The 22,539-nt window shown below is 48.7% G+C and overlaps 1 protein-coding gene across 1 annotated transcript in view; it reads left to right on the top strand.

Annotated features, from left to right (window-relative positions):
• The window catches only part of LOC140391537 (kelch-like protein 1), a 428,416-nt gene that overhangs the window by 204,009 nt on the left and 201,868 nt on the right, over positions 1–22,539 (top strand). The window contains exon 3 of the mRNA XM_072476122.1: positions 19,760–19,896. Coding sequence (XP_072332223.1) covers positions 19,760–19,896 — 137 coding nt within the window. The remainder of the gene's footprint in view (positions 1–19,759; positions 19,897–22,539) is intronic.

Raw genomic sequence — 22,539 nt, 5'->3', positions numbered from 1 at the left:
GGAAGCTTGGATATTCAAGCATGGATTTATGAAGGGGAAATCAAGCTTAGCAAATCTACTGGAGTTCGTCGAGGATGTAACTAGGAGAGTTGATGAGGGGAAGCCAGTGGATGTGGTTTATTCGGACTTGCAGAAGGCTTTTGAGAAAGTCCCACATACGAGATTAGCCTGTAAGTTAAAGCACATGGGATTGGGCAGTGTATTGAGATGGGTAGAAAACTGGTCGGCAGACAGGAAACAAAGAATAGGAATTAACGGGTCTTTTCAAATTGGCAGGCAGTGACTAGTGGAGTTTCACAGGGATCAGTGCTGAGACTCCAGATATTCAAATGTATATTAATGATTTAGATGAGGGAACAAAATGTAATATCATAAATTTGCAGGGTACACTAAGTTGGGTGGGAGGGTGAGCTGTGAGGAGGATGCATAAATCCTTCAGTGTGATTTGGACAAGTTGACTGAATGCGCCAATGAATGGTAGATGCAAGATTACCTGGATAAATGCGAGGTTATGCACTTTGGTGACAAAATCGAGAAAGCAGACTAATATCTGAATGGCCATAGATTAGGAGAGGGGAATGTGCAGCTAAACCTGGCTGTCCTCATTCACCAGTCGGTGAAGGTAAGTATGGAAATGCAGCAGGCGGAAAAGAAGGCAAATGGTATGCTGGCCTTCATTGTGAGAGGATTCGCGTGCAGGAACAGGGATGGCTTGCTGCAATTATACTGGGCCTTGGTGAGCCCACACCTGGAATATTGTGTGCAATTTTGGTCTCCTTATCTGAGGAAGGAAGTTCTTGCTACAGAGGGAGTGCAGCAAAGATTTACCAGACTGATTCCTGGGATGGCGGTACTAATGTACGAGGAGAGTTTGAGTCGGTGAGGATTGTGTTGGCTGGAGTTCAACAGAATGAGGAGGGATCTCATAGAAACCTATAAAATTCTAACAGGACTAGGCAGGGTAGATGCAAGTCGAATGTTCTCGATGGTAGGGTGTGTCCAGAAACAAGGGTCACGGCCTGAGGATGTGGGGTAGATCATTTAGGGCAGAGCTGAGGAGAAATTTCTTCAACCAGAGAGTGGTGAGACTGTGGTATTCGATACACCGGAAGTAGTTGAGGGCAAAACATTGGGCCCTATTCTCCCCCAAAAATTCTCAGTTAATTTGAAACGGGTTTTTCACGGAGTTTCCCGCCAGCTCTACCGGTGAGTTCCCCGCCGCTATTCAATGACACTTAGTCACTTCTTTGAGCCCTGGGGAGTTTCTCACCAGTTTAAGCCACTCTTCGAATTTTCTTTAGCACTGGGAAGTTGAATTCAGGGTTCGGGCCTCCATTTTGAATGGATGCACCGTTCTCAAAGTAAGCTTGTGGGTCCCCCACACCCCCCACCCATGGGCAATGTCACCCCCCACACAAATGGAGCCAACCCCACCCCACACCCCCAAGTGAGGACACCCCGCTATGGGGTCCTTGGGGGTCCCCCCTCTTCAGTTCCCCCCATGCCCCCTTACAGCACCACCTCCCTTCCAAGACTCCCACCCAACACCCCCCCCCCCCCCCCCCCAACATCCCGGAGGCCCCTATTTCCATGCCCTGCACTCCCCCACCCTTAAAATTCCCCCTCCACCTTCATTTTATGGGCACGGCCCCCCCTCACCCCCTGGCCCATGGCAGTGTCATCCTGGCACTCGGGCACCCTTGCACTGGCACCCTGGCACCCAGACAGTGCCCCTGCTGGCGTGGCAGTGCCATCCAGGCACCTTGGCAGTGTCAAGGTGGCAGTGCCAGTGTGCCATCTTGGCAGAGCCAAGGTGCCCACATTCCAGGAGGAGGGCCAGGGTGCCATGCTGCACTGACCCTGACCATCCTGGGGTCTCCTGTGGCCCAAGGGACCCCCAGCTGCCATTCCACTTGGTCCACGTTTGTGTGGACCAGCATTGATCGGCACCCAGCTGCAGCCTCCCTGGGTAGGCCGGAGAATCGAGGGAGGCCAGTGGATCTCACACAGATAGGTCGTAAGTAGGTTTACGATCTACGTCCGCGAGCGTCATTCGATCCTGCCCATTTGGGGCGGGGTTCCGACTCCGATGCCTCACAGGGCGGTGGAGAATTCTGGGTGGCATGGAGCCTGTCGGGAGGTTCGCTGGACGGCTTTCCCAAGATTCTCCAGCCGCGTTGTGCTCAAGCGAATTCCCAAAGCGGTCGATGATTCACGGCCATTGTATGTTTTCAAGAAGCGGCATGGTAGCACAGGGGTTAGCACAGTTGCTTCACAGCTCCAGGGTCCCAGGTTCGATTCCCAACTTGGGTCACTGTCTGTGCGGAGCTGCACGTTCTCCCCGCGTCTGTGTGGACTCCCTCCGGGTGCTCCGGTTTCCTCCCACAGTCCAAAGGTGTGCAGGGTAAGTGGATTGGTCATGCTATATTTCCCTTAGTGTCCAAAATAGGTTAGGTGGGGTTACTGGGTGACGGGAATAGGGTGGAGATGTGGGCTTAGGAGGGGTGCTCTTTGCGAGAGTCGGTGCAGACTCGATGGACTGAATGGCCTCCTTCTGTACTGTAACCTCTATGATTCTAAGCAGTTTGTGATAGCACATGGGGCGAAGGGGATCAAAAGATATAGGGGGAACGCGGGATTAGGCTATTGAGTTGGATGATCAGCCATGATCATAATGAATAGCAGAGCAGGCTCGAAGGGCCCAATGGTCTCTTACTGCCTATTTTCTTTGTTTCTATGACACAATGAGTCGAATGATATCCTCTGTGTTTGTAATGATTCTATGAATTAATGTTTGAGTTATTAAGGTGGAGACGTTTAATGCTTCCGTTCAAGCTGCAGATCAAGAGTTCCTGACAAGTGCATCAAGCGATAATTAAAAAAAAAAATTAAAGGGCAATTTAGCGTGGCCAATCCACCTACCCTGCACATCTTTGTGTTGTGGGAGCGAAATCCACGCAGCCACGGGGAGAATGTGCAAACTCCACACGGATAGTGACCCAGGGTCGGGATCGAACCCGGGTCCTTGGCGCCGTGAGGCAGCAGTGTTAACCCACTGCACTACCGTGCTGCCCTTGCATCAAGCAGTCATACATATAATCGTCAGCATTACCACAAAGTGCATGAGGACAGGAGAGAAAGAGTCCGAGGTTGGTAGAGGTGAAAGAGAAAGTTAAAAACAAGGCGTGGTCAGCACATGGGCCCAAGTTGGGAAAAGAGTGCGTTCAGATCAGATGGCTATTTGACGCCTCGTCTGATCTTATTCCCGATTGGATTAGATGACGAATAAATTCTGGCGGGATCGGTGGCCAAATTAATCCCTTCAATTTCCGGCTGGGAAGGTTAAGTTAAATTCTGGTGGCCTCGGAATAGTCGTTTGAGGAGGCCATTGCTGCCAAACATTTCAGAATTATTCAAGTTTTATGATGCAATGGCAAGCATATAATTTTTGCATTCTTCTGGATTAATGAGCCAGCAGGAAGTGACAAACTTCACTCCCCGACATCTGCATAGTGATTTGGGCGCGATTTAATGCCCAAAACTCAGAGTCCCGTTTTGGGCGCATATAGCAAGGCGTGACCCCGCTATCAAAAGGGACTCTTTTTTCTGGCCTCGGTCGGGAACGCCCATCCAAGTGAGGCCGCACTGACCTCACTTCCTGCACTGATGAGCTCATTTTTAAACGCTGCCCCGATCGTTCGACCACCTCTGGACCTCCCCAACGTCCCAATTTACCTCTCACCCCACCTCACCCCACTTCTTCATGGAAGGACATCATATCCCTGGCATGGGCAACCTGGCACCTTGGCACTGCAAGCCTGGTAGTGCCCTGCCATTTTGGAAGTGCCATCCAGGAATCCTGGCAAGCCAGGATGCCACTGCCAAGGTGCCCAGGTGGCAAATGCCAAGGTGCTTAAGATGGAAGTGCCAAGGTGCCTTGGTTGCAGAGGGGGTGCCAGGGTACCACCCTGCCCAGAGCTCGACAATCTGAGGGCCTCTTATGGCCTCCTTAATTGGACGGCAAAACAACCGTCAGGTCATTAATTGTTTGCTGTGGGTAAATTACATTGGCTGACTGTTTCCTGCACGAGGCAAGGTTCCGACACCCATTGAGCCTGACTGTGGTGTACAGAAGCTGGCAGGGAAAATCAAGTCCATGTAGAATGAGACTTTCAGTTTTAGCCTTTACAACAGGCAATAGAGAATCAGCCTTGCATTAGAGAGCCAACCTGGTTGCCTTTTACATCAGCAAAAGCTCACTCAAGTGACATTACTGATTACGTTTTGGCAGCATTCGATACCATGGATGCCTTCCAATCACAGTGACTGAAAGATAAAGAGTAAACAATGAATGTCAGGGTTATATTGTGGCACTAGCCGCAGATTAGCCACAACCACCATTGTGGCAGACATCCACTGCCCCACACAGAAATACCCGACAGTATTGGGAGGCAATTGGCTGTCCCCGCTGGCTTTCAGCAGAGCGGGAACCACTGAGTTGGACAATATGGTGCACGGCAATCTCCAGTCAACGTCTGCCATAGAATTGGCATTGCATCGACAATCAAATTCACCAATACCGTCAGCTTTTATACCTCTACTTTCTTTCAGGCTCGCACAGGGCACAAACGCGGCGTCAGGTTTCCATAATTGTATTAAATAGGCAGCTGGTGCCTCATTCAGAAAAAAAACAACAACGTTCATGTTTATTCGGGGGAACACAACCGGGGACTGAGCCCTCACACTCACATATATTCCCTCATAGCTAATTGAAAAAAATTTAAAAGCTGGATAATGACCATTGGCCACCTAAAATGGCGTCTGACAAAGGATGCTGGGAAAAGTGTCCAAGTTCAGATACAAACAGGCTGCAGCTCCAAATAAACAAAAGGCTGCAGCCCAGAATTTGCAAGTAACGTAGGAAAATGGCGGTCAAGATGCCATCCCGGGACAATGGGCTTAAATGCAAATCACCTACAATGTAACAGACTCAGCTACTGTTCCTTATTTGGAAAGGCCTACGTGCCTTGGACACCAATGGACATGGCTGGTAAAGACACGCCCTGCCATCAAGGTGGCGGGGCTTGATTGGGCCTAATCGATCAGAGTGATTGAACTCAGATCAATTGATTGGTAGCTCCCAGAGATAGAAGATGCTGAGCAGCCCTTCACTCGCTCTCTCAACAGCAACCAACAACGGTATCCCTTCACCGGCCAAAGATGAAGAAGACCATCCAAGTCACCGATAGAAGGAAGACCAGAGCAAAGGAGAAGAAAGACCAGCTACTGACCATCAGGACTGCAAGACAGCGGGTCCCAGATAAAGACCCGGGCCGGGATTTTCCGAGCCTAAATCGCGCTCGGCGCGGGGGCGGAGAATGGGGCGTCAGACCCGTGATTCTCCACAGACCGGAGAATCGCTGCCAGCTGCGCGCGTGTGCAGTCGACACGGCGCCAGTCAGGGGCCATTTGGGGCAGCACGGTAGCCTTGTGGATAGCACAATTGCTTCACAGCTCCAGGGTCCCAGATTCGATTCCGGCTTGGGTCACTGTCTGTGCGGAGTCTGCACATCCTCCCCGTGTGTGCGTGGGTTTCCTCCGGGTGCTCCGGTTTTCTCCCACAGTCCAAAGATGTGCAGGTTAGGTGGATTGACCATGATAAATTGTCCTTAGTGTCCAAAATTGCCCTTAGTGTTGGGTGGGGTTACTGGGTTGTGGGGATGGGGTGGAGGTGTTGACCTTGGGTAGGGTGCTCTTTCCAAGAGCTGGTGCAGACTCGATGGGCCGAATGGCCTCCTTCTGCATTGTAAATTCTATGATGATAAACAGGCTCCCGCGGCGATTCTCCGCCGGCAGCAGGGCGAGTTCCCGTTGGAGTGGTTCACTCATGGTTCCACCCGGCGGGCACTCGGAGTGGCGACTGCAGACTCAGTCCGCCGCCGCCCTGGTGGGGGCGGGAGGATCCGTCACTGGGTGGAGGGGGGGGGGGGGGGGAAGGGGGAGGGGGGAGGGGGGGGGCTCCAGGACACGCGATCGGGGGCCACCAATCGGCGGGCGCGTGCAACCTGGGAGGGGGCCTTTATTTTTGGGGCCGACTTGCTGCGTGGGTCCGCCATGTTGCGCGGACCCGGAGCCGGAAGTGCAGGGCCCCGTATCAGAGCCGGAGCTGCGTGGAGCACTCCGAGGACCTGCAAAGGACAGTCCAGAGTGATTTGCGCCTGTTTTCTCACGGGCGTGGGGACATTGCCCCATTTTCAGAGAATTCCGCCCCATATCTGCCCGGTACTTGTCAGTCACTTGAAAGTTGAGTTAACGTCTTGTACGTACTAGCTTTGTAGTTTAACTTATGTGGGTGTGTGATTGAATAACCTTAACATTGTGTGAATGTAAATAAATATTATACTCTTGTATGAAAAAAACTTGGAGTCATTTGTCCACCGTATACGGTTAAGGCGCAACAACCCGCATTTGAGTGTGGACAAGTAAACTAGTCCTTTTGAGTTCATCCTATTGCTGCGGGTTAATAGAAAATTGGATCACATCAAAATGAGGAGTTGGGAAATATGTCACTGCTTATCAAGGGGGGAGCAAATCAAAACACCTTCCGGTGAGAAGAGCAATTGCAGCTGTTTAAATTAACCCCCTCCTGTCTGCAACAAACACATGATAACTGTGGTGATATGCATCACTGTGAATACATAAGGGGTTAATGTAGATACACTATGACTAAGTAAACACTAGAGGGAGCACCAGACATGCAGACATACAGCTAATGAACACATAGAATAGGACACGGCCAATGGGCAGTCAAGAAACCCAGAGGTGATACTACCACAGGGAGCTACCCATATAAAAGGACAGGGCACACATGCTCTTTCTCTTTTCCACAGACGACACTCAGAGACACAGGGGCAGATCAGAAACCTCACAGCCAACACGTGGCTTAGAGCAGACTGGTTAGTTAGACTGAGTTACTGTAGCAAGATTAGCAGGAGAGTCGAACTCAAGTAGGAGAATTGTGAACTGTTCAATAAATGTGTGAAACCTATCTCCAAGTCTGAACCTTCCTTTGTCAGAGCGTACATCAAGGAAGCAGCTTATGCTACATGAAGAAGCATAACACAACAGCAGCTGTTTAAATTAACCCCCCTCCTGTCTGCAACAAACACATGATAACAAGATGATAAATTATGCAATTACACTGCACTAACGGATCTCCAAAACTACTGAGTCATTATACTTAGTTTTTTTGAATTTTGTTCATCAATGGAACTTTACTTTTTGGTGTCCACTCTTTTCTGTACACAGCAATGCTACTGTTGTGTTTTTATAATGATATAAAGGTACTAATCATTTCTGAGGGATTAGGTGAACATATTGCTGAGTGTTGGCAAGGAGACCTGAGGCACCTTGGTACTTCAAGTAATTATCGAAACACGTCATCCAACTGCGGGCTCTGTACAGGCTCTCGCATCTTTCAGTCGGCTGGGTTAGGGGCAGTGACTGCTTGTCCATTATCACTCATGCTACCCTTCCTCGGTTAGCCTGTTGCTTAGGTGAACTTGCAGGATGTCAGGCTGATCAGGGAGCTGTGGTTGTCCCTTGTTTGGCGCCGACATTCGCTTGGACTGATGTCGCCCTCCACCACTGTCACCATATTTGATGGACATGCAAGGCCTTGTATCTTGTGAAGAGGGGCTGTAGCCAGATTCGGCCATTAATTTCTAAGCTAGTTTATTGACACTATAAACAATATATACAAGGTGGGAAAGTGAAAAGACACATCTCGTCTGACTGCTGCTTGTCTCCAAGACAGACCCTTCAGTACATGACTGCTGACATCACAAATGCGTCATAGCCTACATAACTCATGGGCATATTATTTATTAAACTCATTACACTACATTCACAACACCTTTCTCTCTCCACAGATCTTGCCTGTTCTGCTGAGAATTTCCAGCATTTTCCATTTTTATTTTTCCAGAAAAATACACCCGCAGAATATTGTTGGGAATAAGATTGTCCTTCTAACCGTGAGTATTTCACGGCTGAAAGAATCATTCTTATTATTTGTTAGAACATAGGAATAGGTAAATAATGTACCTTCAAATACTTTTTAGTATTCTGAGAGCCATTTGTCAATTAATTTTTCTTCATTGGTCTTGGAAGGTAATTGATATAACATTCAGTATCTATTGAGCATTGGGTCACAGTTTTGCATCAAAAACCTTTTGGTTAAGACCTGCCCACTCATATTCCACCACAGAGGCTCGTATCTCGAGTTGAGCATGGCTAATGGCTACAGCCTTTGTCTTCCAAAAAAAGCCACTTCAGGGTTGCATTACATGCTGTATTATAGCCCGATCTCAGTGAATACAATCAAAATCAGCAGGCTCCTCTACAGCTCATTCTCTAACTCCACTGGGGTGAATATCTTTGGGAGGTAATTGTCATGATACGGAAACATACGGCCAGCACAGTGGCGCAGTGGGTTTGCCCTGCTGCCTCACGGCGCCGAGGTCCCAGGTTCGATCCCGGCTCTGGGTCACTGTCCGTGTGGAGTTTGCACATTCTCCCCGTGTTTGCGTGGGTTCCACCTCCGCAACCCAAATCTGTGCAGGATAGGTGGATTGGCCACACTAAATTGCCCCTTAATTGGAAAAAATGAATTGGGTACTCTAAATTTATTTTTAAAAAGTGATATGCAAACATGCAGATAATGATATACAGACAGGCAACTAATGACCACAGGGAACAGGACATGACCAATGGGCAAGCAGGACCCTCAGGGGTGGTATCTCACTATAAAAGGCATGATGCATTCACACTCCGCCTCTTTCCACTGATGAACATCTACAGAGTGAGTCAGGGTGTATGTACAGTATCACACCTCCAGCACGTGGCTAAGAGCTAGTCTGGTACAGTCAGACAGAGTAACCACACTTAGGTTAGCAGAGAGTCAAACTCATAGAGAACTGTGCTAACTGTGCTACTGGTTCAATAAATCAGATTGAACTAACTTCAAGGTCTGGAGCATCTTTTGGTCAAAGCTGCATCCTGTTTAAGCCTGTGTTATCCCAGAGTACAAAACACATCAGTAATTGCGATCGAGGCAAAGATTGATTGCTGACATGTGCTCTGAACTGTTGGCAGGTCCAGGTGGAATGGGGCCTTCCAGCCCACCTAGGGGAAGAAGAGACAAAGAAGGTTAGAATGGGTTGGCTGAGTCCACTCGTGGCATTGGCAATGGAAGGAGTGACATCAGAGTTTTAGGAGCTGATTGGCTGATGGATACGGGAGGAGGAATGGCAGAGGTTCATGCTGTGGCTGCAGCTGGCATCTGCTCTCCTCAACTCCATTGTTGACACTATCAGCCCTCACTATGGAAGAGCAGGGATAAGAGGCCAAAGATTTGTGAATTCTCCGGCCCTTCTCTGGTGGCAAGATTCTCTGGCCCCCCTCATCAGCGCACCCTCGCTCCCCCCCCCTCACAGGTTTACCGTCGGCATGGGTGGCCTCAGTTGGAATTCCCAACTGAGGCGAGAGCAGAGAGTCCCACCACCGAGAAGCATGCGGCTGGGAGACCGGGGGAATCCCGCCCAATGTGAAAATGATGCCAAGTAAACGACAGAGATTTGAAGAAACGTATACAGCAGTCAACCAATGTGACTTATCGACCATCATCTCACCTCCACTTCTGATTCCCTTGTCCCCAAGAAAACTTGTATGCTCTTCCTTCTTGCTTACTCAGCACCCAAGTAAATCCCCATCAAGTTGAAATGGCACAAAGTTGTGCATAACTCTGACATTCACCTCAGCATCCATCATCACATCAGGTTAGATTGTCATGAACATTTTAATGACAGGGAATGGTTGATCTTCAAGGATTAAGAATGGTCAGGAAGCAGTTGCGTTTCGAAATACATTGTCCCATTAATGCAGGGCATTGATTGCTATCCCTGGAGAAATGAAACACATCTTTTTGTTTTATGAGAAAAGGTAGTTAAGGCAGTGTGAAAGAAGCTGGAAACCTCTTGACCCTGGTGGGCTGTGTACAAAAGGTGTTGCATGGTAACTTATGACTGAAACAGAAAATGCCAGCAAACATTGCGTTTGAAGTTGGTTCTGGCTTTGCTTTGAGAAGAGAAGGAATGATGACTGTGTGTGAAGAAGACTTCAGTCTTTATACAGCCCAGAGCCAGCCCTCAGCCGGAAGTAAATTTAAGCTGCCCCCAAACTACTCTATGTGCTGTGACTGAGTACTCGTGAGTGTTCCTCAAGTCCGCCTGAAAAGAAGTGCAAGAGTCATCGATTGTTTAGCAGATCAGCGTTGAGAGGCCAACCAAATCACCCTGTCGCCATCTCAAGGATTCCACCATCTGTCCTTTCAACCTTTGGCTGAATTCCTCTTTTTTTAATTTATAGCTAGGGTGGGGGTGTGTGTGTGAGTGTGAGTGTGAAATGGAGTATCTCCAGTGTGTAATTAGTATACTTTCTTATTTCATACCGTATGTTAATAAGCTTTGTAATTCTATTTGACAAGACTGGTTTGATAATAAACTAATAAGTAATAATAATAACCAATTATTGTCACAAGTAGGCTTCAATGAAGTTACTGTGAAAAGCCCCTAGTCGCCACATTCCAGCACCTGTTCGGGGAGGCCGGTACAGGAATTGAACCCACACTGCTGCCTTGTTCAGCATCGCAAGCCAGCTGTTTCGCCCACTGTGCTAAGTTTGTTGTTCATGGAAAGCACCTTGTTAAAGTCTCTTTTAATTTCGGTTTAACTGTAGCGGAGGTAAACCATTAGCATTTTGATGAGTGAATGAAACTTTTAAACTAATATTGTGACTTGTGGAGTAGTGGGGAAGGAGCAACTGTGCACTGCTTCCACCCCAGTCATAACGAGATCGCGTCAAATACTCTTAGGCCTCATGCTTCTCGACCAAAATTGTTTCCGGATCATCCTTTGCTGCACAGATAACCTGGCCCCCTTTGATCCACGCCAAACTTTCTCCTTCAAATCATCTTCCCTCCCCCCACCAAACCACATCTCCAACAACAAATCAAAGGAGGTCCTGAACTACTTTGTCACAAAGATTCCAACTCCCCATTCAGCCGCCTCTCCTGCTTTCGCTTTGCCTCAAGACTAACAATTCAAACTACCCCCATGTCTCCTCCTACCCTGTTCCTGATTCCATGTTCCATGGGTGCTATTCATCCCCCACCCCCGGCCCCACCCCCACCGCAGGCGGAATTGTGTGGTGGAGGCCCAGCGGAGGTATCTTCTGGTCCCAGTGCTGTCACTGGTGTTTCCCATAATTTTCACCCTCTGCCATGGGGAAACCTGAGGCAGGGATTCACCGCTGGCGGGAGCGGGAGAACCCATCGGTGGGAATGATCATAAAATCCCACCGCATTTCTCTACCCCAGCATTTTCTCCCTAAGCTCATTTTGCCTCGGGGGCCTGCGGACCGCTTGTTTAATCCTTAAATTTACTTCTTGATCTCCCGCCTCGTTGTCAGCTTGATCTCCCTTTCAAATCTGCCATCACCCCTCCTGCAAAACATTCCGATCCCACCCTCTGTCCCCTTACTCCAACTCCAATTTCACTCCCCATCTCGGGGCGTTGAAAAATGTTCTCCACTTTGAAATCTGCCGTGGACAACGCCAAAGGGAATCCTAACCAATGTCACAAAGAAAATCCTCCATGGTGGTGATCATGGCGCGACCTCCCTCCCCATTCTCCTCTATCTTTCTGCAGCCTTTGCATGGTCTTTCAGGTGTCTGAACGCGTTGGAATTCCATCCCTCATCTGTATCCATCTCTTCAAGTAAGCCTTGGCTGGGCATCCATTTATTTAATTGCACCTCTGTGAAATGCCTGGAGACATTTGTTTGCCAGTTTTTTTTCCAGTTAAAGCTGGACTGAGTATGATGACACACATCTACAGCAAACAGATCCCGTGTGAGACGTTTAGCGAAATGAATGTGTGCAAGGCTGTGATTCAAGCGACTCGTGCTGAGAGTGTAAAGAGGTCCACACTGTGGTCCTGGACATTAAATATAAGCAATTTGAGCACTTTGACACTATATTAGGGGAAGTGCAGCAACCGCACTTAATACTGCGCTTGACCTGATGAGGTGAGTCCAATTTGTCGGCATTGCACAGCTACAAGCATTATTCTTCCAGTTTACTCTCATCACTTATCCCCAAAGGTGCCTGAGGTGAATGTCTCTCTGTTTAATCACAGAAGATCGGCTTTTTGAAGGAGTTTCACCTGAGTCGCTTGCAGGATAGATAGTCGCAGAATCCATGCGTCCTTTCACAAGCAGTGTTAACCACACCATTTTATTTACCTTTGCCCAGGCATTGAGGTCGAGTGCCTGGTACACATTCCTTTTTTGTCAACCATTTCTATGCTTCCGTGCTCACACGACCATTGTGCCGCAGACATCTTTTCGGCAAACGTTTCAAAGGACATCTTACAGAAACATGGGGAAAAAGGAGCAGGAGTGGGCCATTCGGCCCCTCGGGCCTGCTCCGCCATTCACTAGATCATGGCTGATCTTCCAACTCAGCAGCAGAGATCTTTCGCTGTCAGTCAGTGTGTTAACCTGCTGTGAAAATGTGGCAGGTGAACGGAGCCACATTCTCCCTGCAGCTGTTCAAACAAGGCAAAAGCATTCACTTATTTCAAGCCTCACAATTCTGTTTCAAAGTCTTTCTGTAATTTTTTTTCTATGTTCTTTCGACAAACTAAAAGCCTCCCCAATCGCCTGGAATCTCGTTTTTAACCTTCTGAGCTACCACATAGTAATAATGAGCTGGAGGACTGTCTGTAATTCGTCTTCAGGAAATCTTGAAGATGTATTGGTTTATTTTATTTGTCAATGACTTTTGAACGGCTCGCTGCCGCATCTTATGGCCCCGCCCCCACCATCACAGAAGATTCCACCTCATGATTTATTGGCCAAGGAAGGTGCGTTTGTAATTCAGCCCAAGCAGATTGAGTATCAATCCTTCTAAAACACGCCAAGGACAGGCCGTAAGATGGCAAGAGATTCCTGGTCAGCCATGTGATGGAAAGAAAATTGGATCCTCTACTGTTGCTGGCAACATGTAAATGAAATGTGTGTTGCCACAGCAACCCGGCCTCCTTGGGGTTTGGTTGCTCAATTGGCTGGACGGCTGGTGTGGGTCAGATTGGTGTCAATTGGTGGTCTGGATGGGGGATCTTCAGGATCTGCCTCCTTGCCATAATAACTGTGTTGGAGGTTGTGGTGCTGTGGGTCAGTCCTGCCGTTGGACAGAGACCTCAAGAAGATATCGGGGTGGGGGGGTGGATCTTCTTTTGTCCTTCTCTTAATTCAACATCCCTCTGAATTAAAGAGCCATATGATTCTTCGAAGCTAACATGTGGAAGAACCATTTACCTCCTTATGGATTTCACTTTATTAATTTTGCCCCTTTATCTGTTCTCAATAAAATTATAAATTTAGTGGTTTAAAATCTTGATTTATTTCTTCTGTGGCAGACACACTATCATTCCTTGCAACCCACTGGCTTTGAAAGCAGACCAAGGGAGGCCAGCAGCACGGTTCGATTCCCGTACCAGCCTCCCCGAACAGGCGCCGGAATGTGGCGACTAGGGGCTTTTCTCAGTAACTTCATTTGAAGCCTACTTGTGACAATAAGCGATTTTCATTTTCATTTCATTTCATTTGATAAAATTCTAGCCGATCTGACTGCAGTCTCAACTCTCCCCTGTGGTCTGTTCTCCATCACGCTTGACTCCCCTTTTTAAAAATTGATTGACAGGATGTGGGCGCCGCTGGTTGGGCTGGCCTTTATTGCCCATCCCTAGTTGCCCTACAGAAGGCGGTGGTGAGCTGCCTTCTTGAACCTCTGCATTCCCTGAGATGTAGCTACACCCACAGTGCTGTTAGGGAGGGAGTTCCAGGATTTTGACCCAGCGACAGTGAAGGAACGGCCGATATATTTCCAAGTCAGGGTGGTGGGTGACTTGGAGTGGGTGCTCCAGGTGGTGGGGTTACAGTGTATCTGCTGCTCTTGCCCTTCTAGATGGCAGTAGTCATGGGTTTGGAAAGTGCTGCCTAAGGAACGCAGTGCATCTTATAGATGGTACACACGGCTGCCACTGTTCGGCGGTGGGGGAGGGTTTGAATGTTTATGACTTGATAGAGTTTTTCGAGGAGGTCACTAAGATGATTGATGCAGGTAGGGCAGTAGATGTTGTCTATATGGACTTCAGTAAGGCCTTTGACAAGGTCCCTCATGGTAGACTAGTACAAAAGGTGAAGTCACACGGGATCAGGGGTGAACTGGCAAGGTGGATACAGAACTGGCTAGGCCATAGAAGGCAGAGGGTAGCAATGGAGGGATGCTTTTCTAATTGGAGGGCTGTGACCAGTGGTGTTCCACAGGGATCAGTGTTGGGACCTTTGCTGTTTGTAGTATATATAAATGATTTGGAGGAAAATGTAACTGGTCTGATTAGTAAGTTTGCAGACGACACAAAGGTTGGTGGAATTGCGGATAGCGATGAGGACTGTCAGAGGATACAGCAGGATTTAGATTGTCTGGAGACTTGGGCGGAGAGATGGCAGATGGAGTTTAATCCGGACAAATGTGAGGTAATGCATTTTGGAAGGGCTAATGCAGGTAGGGAATATACAGTGAATGGTAGAACCCTCAAGAGTATTGAAAGTCAAAGAGATCTAGGAGTACAGGTCCACAGGTCATTGAAAGGGGCAACACAGGTGGAGAAGGTAGTCAAGAAGGCATACGGCATGCTTGCCTTCATTGGCCGGGGCATTAAGTATAAGAATTGGCAAGTCATGTTGCAGCTGTATAGAACCTTAGTTAGGCCACACTTAGAGTATAGTGTTCAATTCTGGTCGCCACACTACCAGAAGGATGTGGAGGCTTTAGAGAGGGTGCAGAAGAGATTTACCAGAATGGTGCCTGGTATGGAGGGCATAAGCTATGAGGAGCGATTGAATAAACTCGGTTTGTTCTCACTGGAACGAAGGAGGTTGAGGGGTGACCTGATAGAGGTATACAAAATTATGAGGGGCATAGACAGAGTGGATAGTCAGAGGCTTTTCCCCAGGGTAGAGGGGTCAATTACTAGGGGGCATAGGATTAAGGTGAGAGGGGCAAGGTTTAGAGTAGATGTACGAGGCAAGTTTTTTACGCAGAGGGTAGTGGGTGCCTGGAACTCACTACCGGAGGAGGTAGTGGAAGCAGGGACGATAGGGACATTTAAGGGGCATCTTGACAAATATATGAATAGGATGGGAATAGAAGGATACGGACCCAGGAAGTGTAGAAGATTGTAGTTTAGTCGGGCAGTATGGTCGGCACGGGCTTGGAGGGCCGAAGGGCCTGTTCCTGTGCTGTACATTTCTTTGTTCTTGTTCTTTGTTCTTTGGAAGGGGGAGCAATCAAGCGGGCTATTTAGTCCTGGATGGTATCGAGCCTCTTGAGTGTTGTTTGTCTATCAAAGATCTTGCCTGCAATAAATTCAATGGCCCAGCCTCCACTGCTTTCTATGGGGGAGGGGGGATCCGACTCCCAGTGGGGGGGGGGGCCTCGACGGTGGCCAGGCCCGCGATCAGGGCCAACCGATCGGCGGGCGAGCCAATTGTGGAGGGTGGGGCCTATGTTCCTCCGCGCCGGGCCCCTGTAGGGCTCTGCTGGCTGTGGCGCGCATGCGCCGGCCTGCGCCGGCCATGCTGGCACCCATATCGACAGCTGGAGCTGCGTGAGGCGCTTCAGTGCCGTGCTGGCCCCCTGTGCGGCGCAGGATCACTGCTCCTAGGGGCCAGATGACCCCCATGTAAAACGCTCCGGCGCTTACGCCGGTGTCACCACTTAGCCCCGTTATCGGAGAATCCCGGACCCGATTTTTCCTTCAAGAAAAATACTGCAACTTATGCGGTGAACACCTGACAGAACAGCAATCTATTGTCGCTCACACATGTCTCCCACATTTCACCCCCACCCCCACCCACCTTGGACAGAGTTCATCTCCCACCACCTCCACCACCCACCACAAGCCCGGGACATTGCTTACCCCTCCCCACCCCTTACCTCACTCCCCAACATTCACCGGGCATTGGTCACCCCCCTCGGCCTGGTTCAGACAGTGCTCACCTCCCCCTACAACCCCCACTTAACCCTCTGAACACCCAAACCCCTCTGCCTCCCCCCCGACCTGAAAATTCATTTTAGGAAAACTAATGGGATTAAAGGCTGAAAGGTCCTCTGGACCTAATGGTTTGCACCACAGGTTCTAAAATAGACGCATTGGCAGTCATTTTCCAAAAATCTTTGGATTCTGGAACTGTGCCAATGTGGCGCCCTTGTTCAAAACGGGAAGGAGGCAAAATGCAAGAAACTAATGGCGAGTTAGTCTAACTTCAGTTATTGGAAAAAATTGATTATTAAGGAGAGAAAAGCAGTGCCTCAGGAAAATCATCATCTGATCAAGCCGGGTCAGCATGGATTTATGTCTGACAAAGTTAGTAGAGATCTCTCAGGCGTATCAGTGAGAATAGACAGAGGAGAACCAATCGATGTTGTATATTTGTATTTTCAAAAGGCATTTGAAAAATGCCACACAAAAAGCTAAAATGCAAGATAGGAGCTCATGGTATTGGAGGTAATCGTCTGGCAGGGGTTGGCTAACTGACAGTAGTAATAATGGGGTCTTTCCCAGGTTGGAGGGCAGTCACCTGTGAAGTACCACGGGGATTGGTGCTGGGACCACAGCTCTTCACACTATATACTAATGATTTGGAGGAACATAAAGTGCGTACTGTGGACTAATTTGCAGATGAAACAAAGGAGGCAGGGAAGTCAGGTGACAAGGAGGATATAAATAATTTACAGAGCGATACTGACAGGTTAAGTGAGTGGGCACAAAATTGGCAAATGGAATTCAATGTGAGAAAATATGAGATTGATCATTTTGGAAGAAAGAATGAGCAGGCAGATTATTATTTCAATGTGGAGAGACTGCAGAAAGCTGTAGCGCAAAGGGATTTGGGGGTTCTTGTTCATGAAACCCAGAAAGCCAGCATATGGGTGCAGAAGGTAATAGGTAAGGCAAGTGGAATGCTGCCTTTTATTTCAGGGGGCTGGAGTATAAAAGTTGGTGCAACTGTACAAGGTGTTAGTGAGGCCACGTTTAGAACTACACGTTTAGAACTATGTGCAGTTTTGGTCACATTATTTAAGGAAAAATGTATTTTTAACAGAGGTCGTGCAGAGGAGGCTCACTAGGATGATCCCAGATATGGAGAGACTGCCATGTGAGGAAAGATTAAACAGCTTACAGTTCAGAAGGATGAGAGGTGATAGGATTGAAACATATAAGATTCTGAGGGAGTTAGACAGGGGCCAGAATTCTCCAGCCATTCATGCAGGCGTAATTCTCTGGTCCCACTGGCTGTGCACCCTCTCCCACGGGTTTCCCAGTGGTGGGGAGGGGTGGCTCCAATGGGAATTCCCATTGACAGCGGCGGGAGCGGAGAATCCCACCGCCAGCGAGCGCCGCCCCGCTGAGAAACACGTGGTTGCTTGGCCGCAGAACCCCGCCCAAGGTCAATGTTGAAAGGACGTTTCCACTGATGGGAGAATGTCGGACCAGAGGGCATTGTTGAAGATTATGGGGGTGCTCATTTATGACGGATTTGAGGAAGGATTTCTTCACTCAGAGTGGTGAATCTTTGGAATTCTTCATCCCAGGAAGCTGTGGAGGTCGAGTCCTTGAACATTTTCAAGGCTGAGATTGATAGTTTTAATCAGTAGCGAAATTACAGGTTATGGAGAGAAGGCAGGAAAGTGGACTTACGGTGTGTTAAATAAGACTAGGGGCGGGATTCTTCGCAATCGGCGCGAATCAGTCCGGCATCGCGCCGTCCCAAAGGTGCGGAAGTCTCCGCATCTTGGGGGGCCGAGCCCTCACCTTGAGGGGCTAGGCCCGCGCCGGACTGATTTCCGCCCCGCCAGCTGGTGGGTAAGGCCTTTGGTGCCCCGCCAGCTGGCGCGGAAATGACTTTCCCGTGCAGCGCATGCGCGGGAGCGTTAGCAACCGCTCACGGCATCCCCGCGCATGCGCAGTGGAGGGGGTCTCTTCCGCCTCCGCCATGGTGGAGACCATGGCGAAGGCGGAAGGAAAAGAGTGCTCCCACGGCACAGGCCCGCCCGCGGATCGGTGGGCCCCGATCGCGGGCCAGGCCACCATGGGGGCACCCCCCGGGGCCAGATCGCCCCCCCCAGGACCCTGGAGCCCGCCCGCGCCGCCTTGTCCCGCCGGTAAGAGAGGTGGTTTGATTCTCGCCGGCGGGACAGGCATTCCAGCAGCGGGACTTTGGCCCATCGCGGGCCGGAGAATCGCTGGGGGGGGGGCCCGCCAACCGGCGCGGCGCGATTCCCACCCCCGCCGAATATCCGGTGCCGGTGAATTCGGCAACCGGCGGGGGCGGGATTCATGCCAGCCCCTGGCGATTCTCCGACCCGGCGGGGGGTCAGAGAATCCCGCCCATGATCTTATTAAATGGTGGAGAAGACCTGAAGAGCTGAATGGCCTACTCCTGTTCCTATTTCTTTTGGTCTGATGGTAACCCCTCACCTCCACCCCACCCCCGATGAAGCCACCACTCCTGGAACAAACCCTCCATCATCACCCCTTGGTCACCCGACCTGTTCCCCCCTCACTGCCCAAAAACCTTTCCCCCCGCCACCCTAACCCTTGTACATTTATCATGCACACTTCTCCTGCACACTTACCTTCTCTCCTGTCAAAAGCAGCTGGGACCTTTGAACTATCTGGCTTAGTGCCATGAAAAGGGGGCCATGGTGGCATTTCCTGTGACGCTACTGCTCTGTACAGAAGAGTCTCCAAAGAGTTGCTGTGCAGCACATTTCTCAGTAGGCCCAGGTGGGAAGTTGGACTCAGAAATGGGCAGCTCCAGATGAGGTGAATAAAAGGGAGTGCCGTGGAAAACCGAGGGTGATTGCCACTACACAAGAGATCCCGCCCATTGTTCTGTGAATTTCTAATTGCAACCGGGGGTGAGTGGTGAAGTTGAAAGTATTAAGCTATGAAAGTCAATTCCCCATTTTCAAATTCTTTATAGCTCCAAGTGCATTTTTACCTTGTCCAAATATTATGAAATAATATTTTATTGACTCCGCACAACTGGGGGTAACTGTTACCTTCTGGGTGGTAAACAGCCTGTAGCAGTATGGCAATGGTGGACAATGGAATTGAAAATTGGAAGAGTTTCAGAACCATTGATTGATCTGATAATATCCATTTCACCGTTACACCAAATGATCCCATGGAATGAGCTTTGTTGTTTGTTCTGTCCAGGTTATGCAAAAACAAGCGTGTTACATTGCAGTGATTTAATTTGCGCACATGAAAAAGGCAAACATATCTCATTACTCAAACACATAAATTAAATATGATTTGGTACCTAATATAATAAATGACAATTTTAATAACTATACTCTTCCTTAATGACCAGTCAAGTTATTCCTTGGTAACCATTTAAATTACCCCAAAATAGATCCCGTTTGAAAAAAAAACATGTCATGGTAGAATCGGGCAGTTATGCCCTTAGGTTTATTTTGAATGTAATGAATTCCTACTGTCAATTCTTCACAGCTAATTAAAAGGCACTAATTTAATTAGATCCCTTGTGGTTCTTCTCTTTACAGACTTGTTCTTAGTGCTGTCTCAGACTACTTTGCTGCTATGTTTACCAGTGATGTTTGTGAAGCTAAACAAGAGGAAATCAAAATGGAGGGCATAGACCCTGGTGCACTCTGGGATCTTGTCCAGTTTGCTTACACAGGTAAGGTGGAGCGAAAAATTCTTTAGAAGCAATGAATTATTGTTCGCCGTTAAAAGATTAGAGTGTATGTGATAAAGAGACGTGACACCCTTGGGTTCAAAACTTAAATTCATGTCCATCAGTCATCAGTTGACATGTTTCTAATTCATGATTGTTCAATACTTTTCAGAGAGTTTTAAAAATAGATACTTTTAATGGCTTTAATATTAAATATAGAATTCCTGCAGTATTGAAGGAGGGCCATTCGGCTCATCGAGCCTGCACCGACCCTCTGAAAGAGAACCCTGTCTAGGCCCAATCCCCCACCCTAGCCCCATTGCCCCACCTAACCTTTGGATACTAAGAAGCATTTAGCCAATCCACCTCACCTGTACATCTTTTGCCTGTGGGAGGAAACCAAAACACCCGGAGGAAACCCACACAGACATGGGGACATAGTGCAAACTCCACACAGTCACCCAAGGCTGGAATTGAACCCGGATCCCTGTCGGTGTGAGGCATCAGTGCTAACTACTGTGCCACCGTGCCACCCACATATGCGATGTTAGAGACAAATGTGTTAAGATCTTTTGCCTTACGCATGAATGAAGATAAATGTAATTGATACACAATGTATGAATAGTCATCGCCGTTATTATTTTCACTTGTGGTATAAAAGCATCATGCCAGGTCCATGGGCAATGTACGTTACCAGTGAGCAAAAGGACTACACATAGTCAGTCCCCTTATCCTTTAACCCGGGTTCAATTCCCAGCTTGGGTCACTGGACATTCTCCCGTGTCTGCGTTATTTCCTCCGGGTATTCTGGTTTCCTCCCAAAAGTCCCGAAAAACGTGCTTGTTAGGTGAATTGGACATTCTGAATTCTCACTCTGTGTACCCGAACAGGCGCCGGACTGTGGCGGGGATTTTCACAGTAACTTCATTGCAGTGTTAATGTAAGCCGACTTGCGACACTAATGTCGATTAAGATTCAGTGTTCAGCCAGTGTACTGGAGAAACTCGCATGTCAAGAGCCAATGCACAGTTGTTCATTGGGGATTCTGATGTCAGAACAATTGTGAGGAGGGATGGGTGGAGAAGGAGTGTTGGCTGGGCATGGCGGGGGTGGCTGGGAGGTGTGTTGGGGGGGAGGGGTGAAGTTGGTGCTTGCAAAGAAGATGAAGACCGACAAGTGAAAAGAGATGCTTGAGGGGGTAGAAAGAGTGGTGATCAGCTGCGGGTTACAACTTTAGTCTGGAGCCAGACGGAACACTGCAGCAGTAAAGGTTTTTTTTCAATTCACTTTATTTTATGTGGCAGCCTCAACCTCTAGTAAGACTGTGTACCTGAGAATACAGCTCACATACAGTCAGTCACAAACTGATTACCAAAGGGAGCGGGAAAAGCTTGTCGACTTTGATTTTACAGACAGTGGGCCTCACGCCTATTTCAGACAGGCACCTTGGATGACTGCAGGGGCCTTAAACCCTGTGTCGTGTTGGGTGTTCCGATACACAAACGAACCAACACGGTTGTAGATGGTACAACTCTGTTTTATTATTCTGTACAATAACAACTATTAACTACTGGCTGTGGTTCGTACTTCACCAGCTAACCTGTGGACCCAGCCCTAGCACTATCTTAGTGAGGCACTCAGCACATGGTGTATGTCTGAGTGGCTTGCTGTGAGCTCTGTGCTCTGAGCTATCTCCTGGTAGAATGAGCGGGAACTGTGGTGTTCCCTGTTTTATAGTGCGTGTGTTCTCACTGGTGATTGGCTGTGATGTTGTGTGTGTATTGGTTGGTCCAACTACCTGTCCATCAGTGTGAGTGTGTGATTGCACCATGATATGTTAATATGGATATCATGACAGCGTGTGGACTTACCCGAAGCAGATTTTACATGTGTGTGTACCCCATCCCCCTCTCCCCCTCTCCCCCCCCCCAGCCCAGTGGGTGTCCAAGATGTGTGGTAAAATATTGTGAGAACTGGTGCCATTTGCCATTTTAAGTGGGCATGTGAAGAACATAGAACATAGAACATACAGTGCAGAAGGACGCCATTCGGCCCATCGAGTCTGCACCGACCCACTTAAGCCCTCACCTCCACCCCATCCCCATAACCCAACAACCCCTCCTAACCTTTTTGGGCACTAAAGGCAATTTATCATGGCCAAACCACCTAACCTGCACGTCTTTGGACTGTGGGAGGAAACCGGAGCACCCGGAGGAAACCCACGCAGACACGGGGAGAACGTGCAGACTCCGCACAGACAGTGACCCAGCGGGGAATCGAACCTGGGACCCTGGCGCTGTGAAGCCATGGTGCTACCCACTTGTGCTGCAAGAGTGAGTCACAGGTCAATCTGCAGCAATTTGCAACCTCCAGTCCTTTGCACTCTGCCAGAATATTATTCCCACTGCAAAAAGATTCTTGTTGAGTTAGCCGTTTCTCTTTGAGTATTCTTTTGGAACATCATGCACTGGGGTTAGAAAAACATGCACTAAGCATACTGGTCAATGAACAAGTATCTTGAGAAGTGCTCCATAAAAGCCGCCTGCTTCGTTTTAGCTTCTGAACTCAATCATTTGTGTAATAATACGTGACATTTGTACGACAGTAATGGCATTCTTAAACGTGGAAAATGCAGTAATTGTACGG

Source organism: Scyliorhinus torazame, chromosome 15 (genome assembly GCF_047496885.1).
Source record: "Scyliorhinus torazame isolate Kashiwa2021f chromosome 15, sScyTor2.1, whole genome shotgun sequence".
Lineage (NCBI taxonomy): Eukaryota > Metazoa > Chordata > Chondrichthyes > Carcharhiniformes > Scyliorhinidae > Scyliorhinus > Scyliorhinus torazame.
Note: the sequence above shows the minus strand (reverse complement) of the source record. Positions and strands in the feature narration are given on the sequence as shown.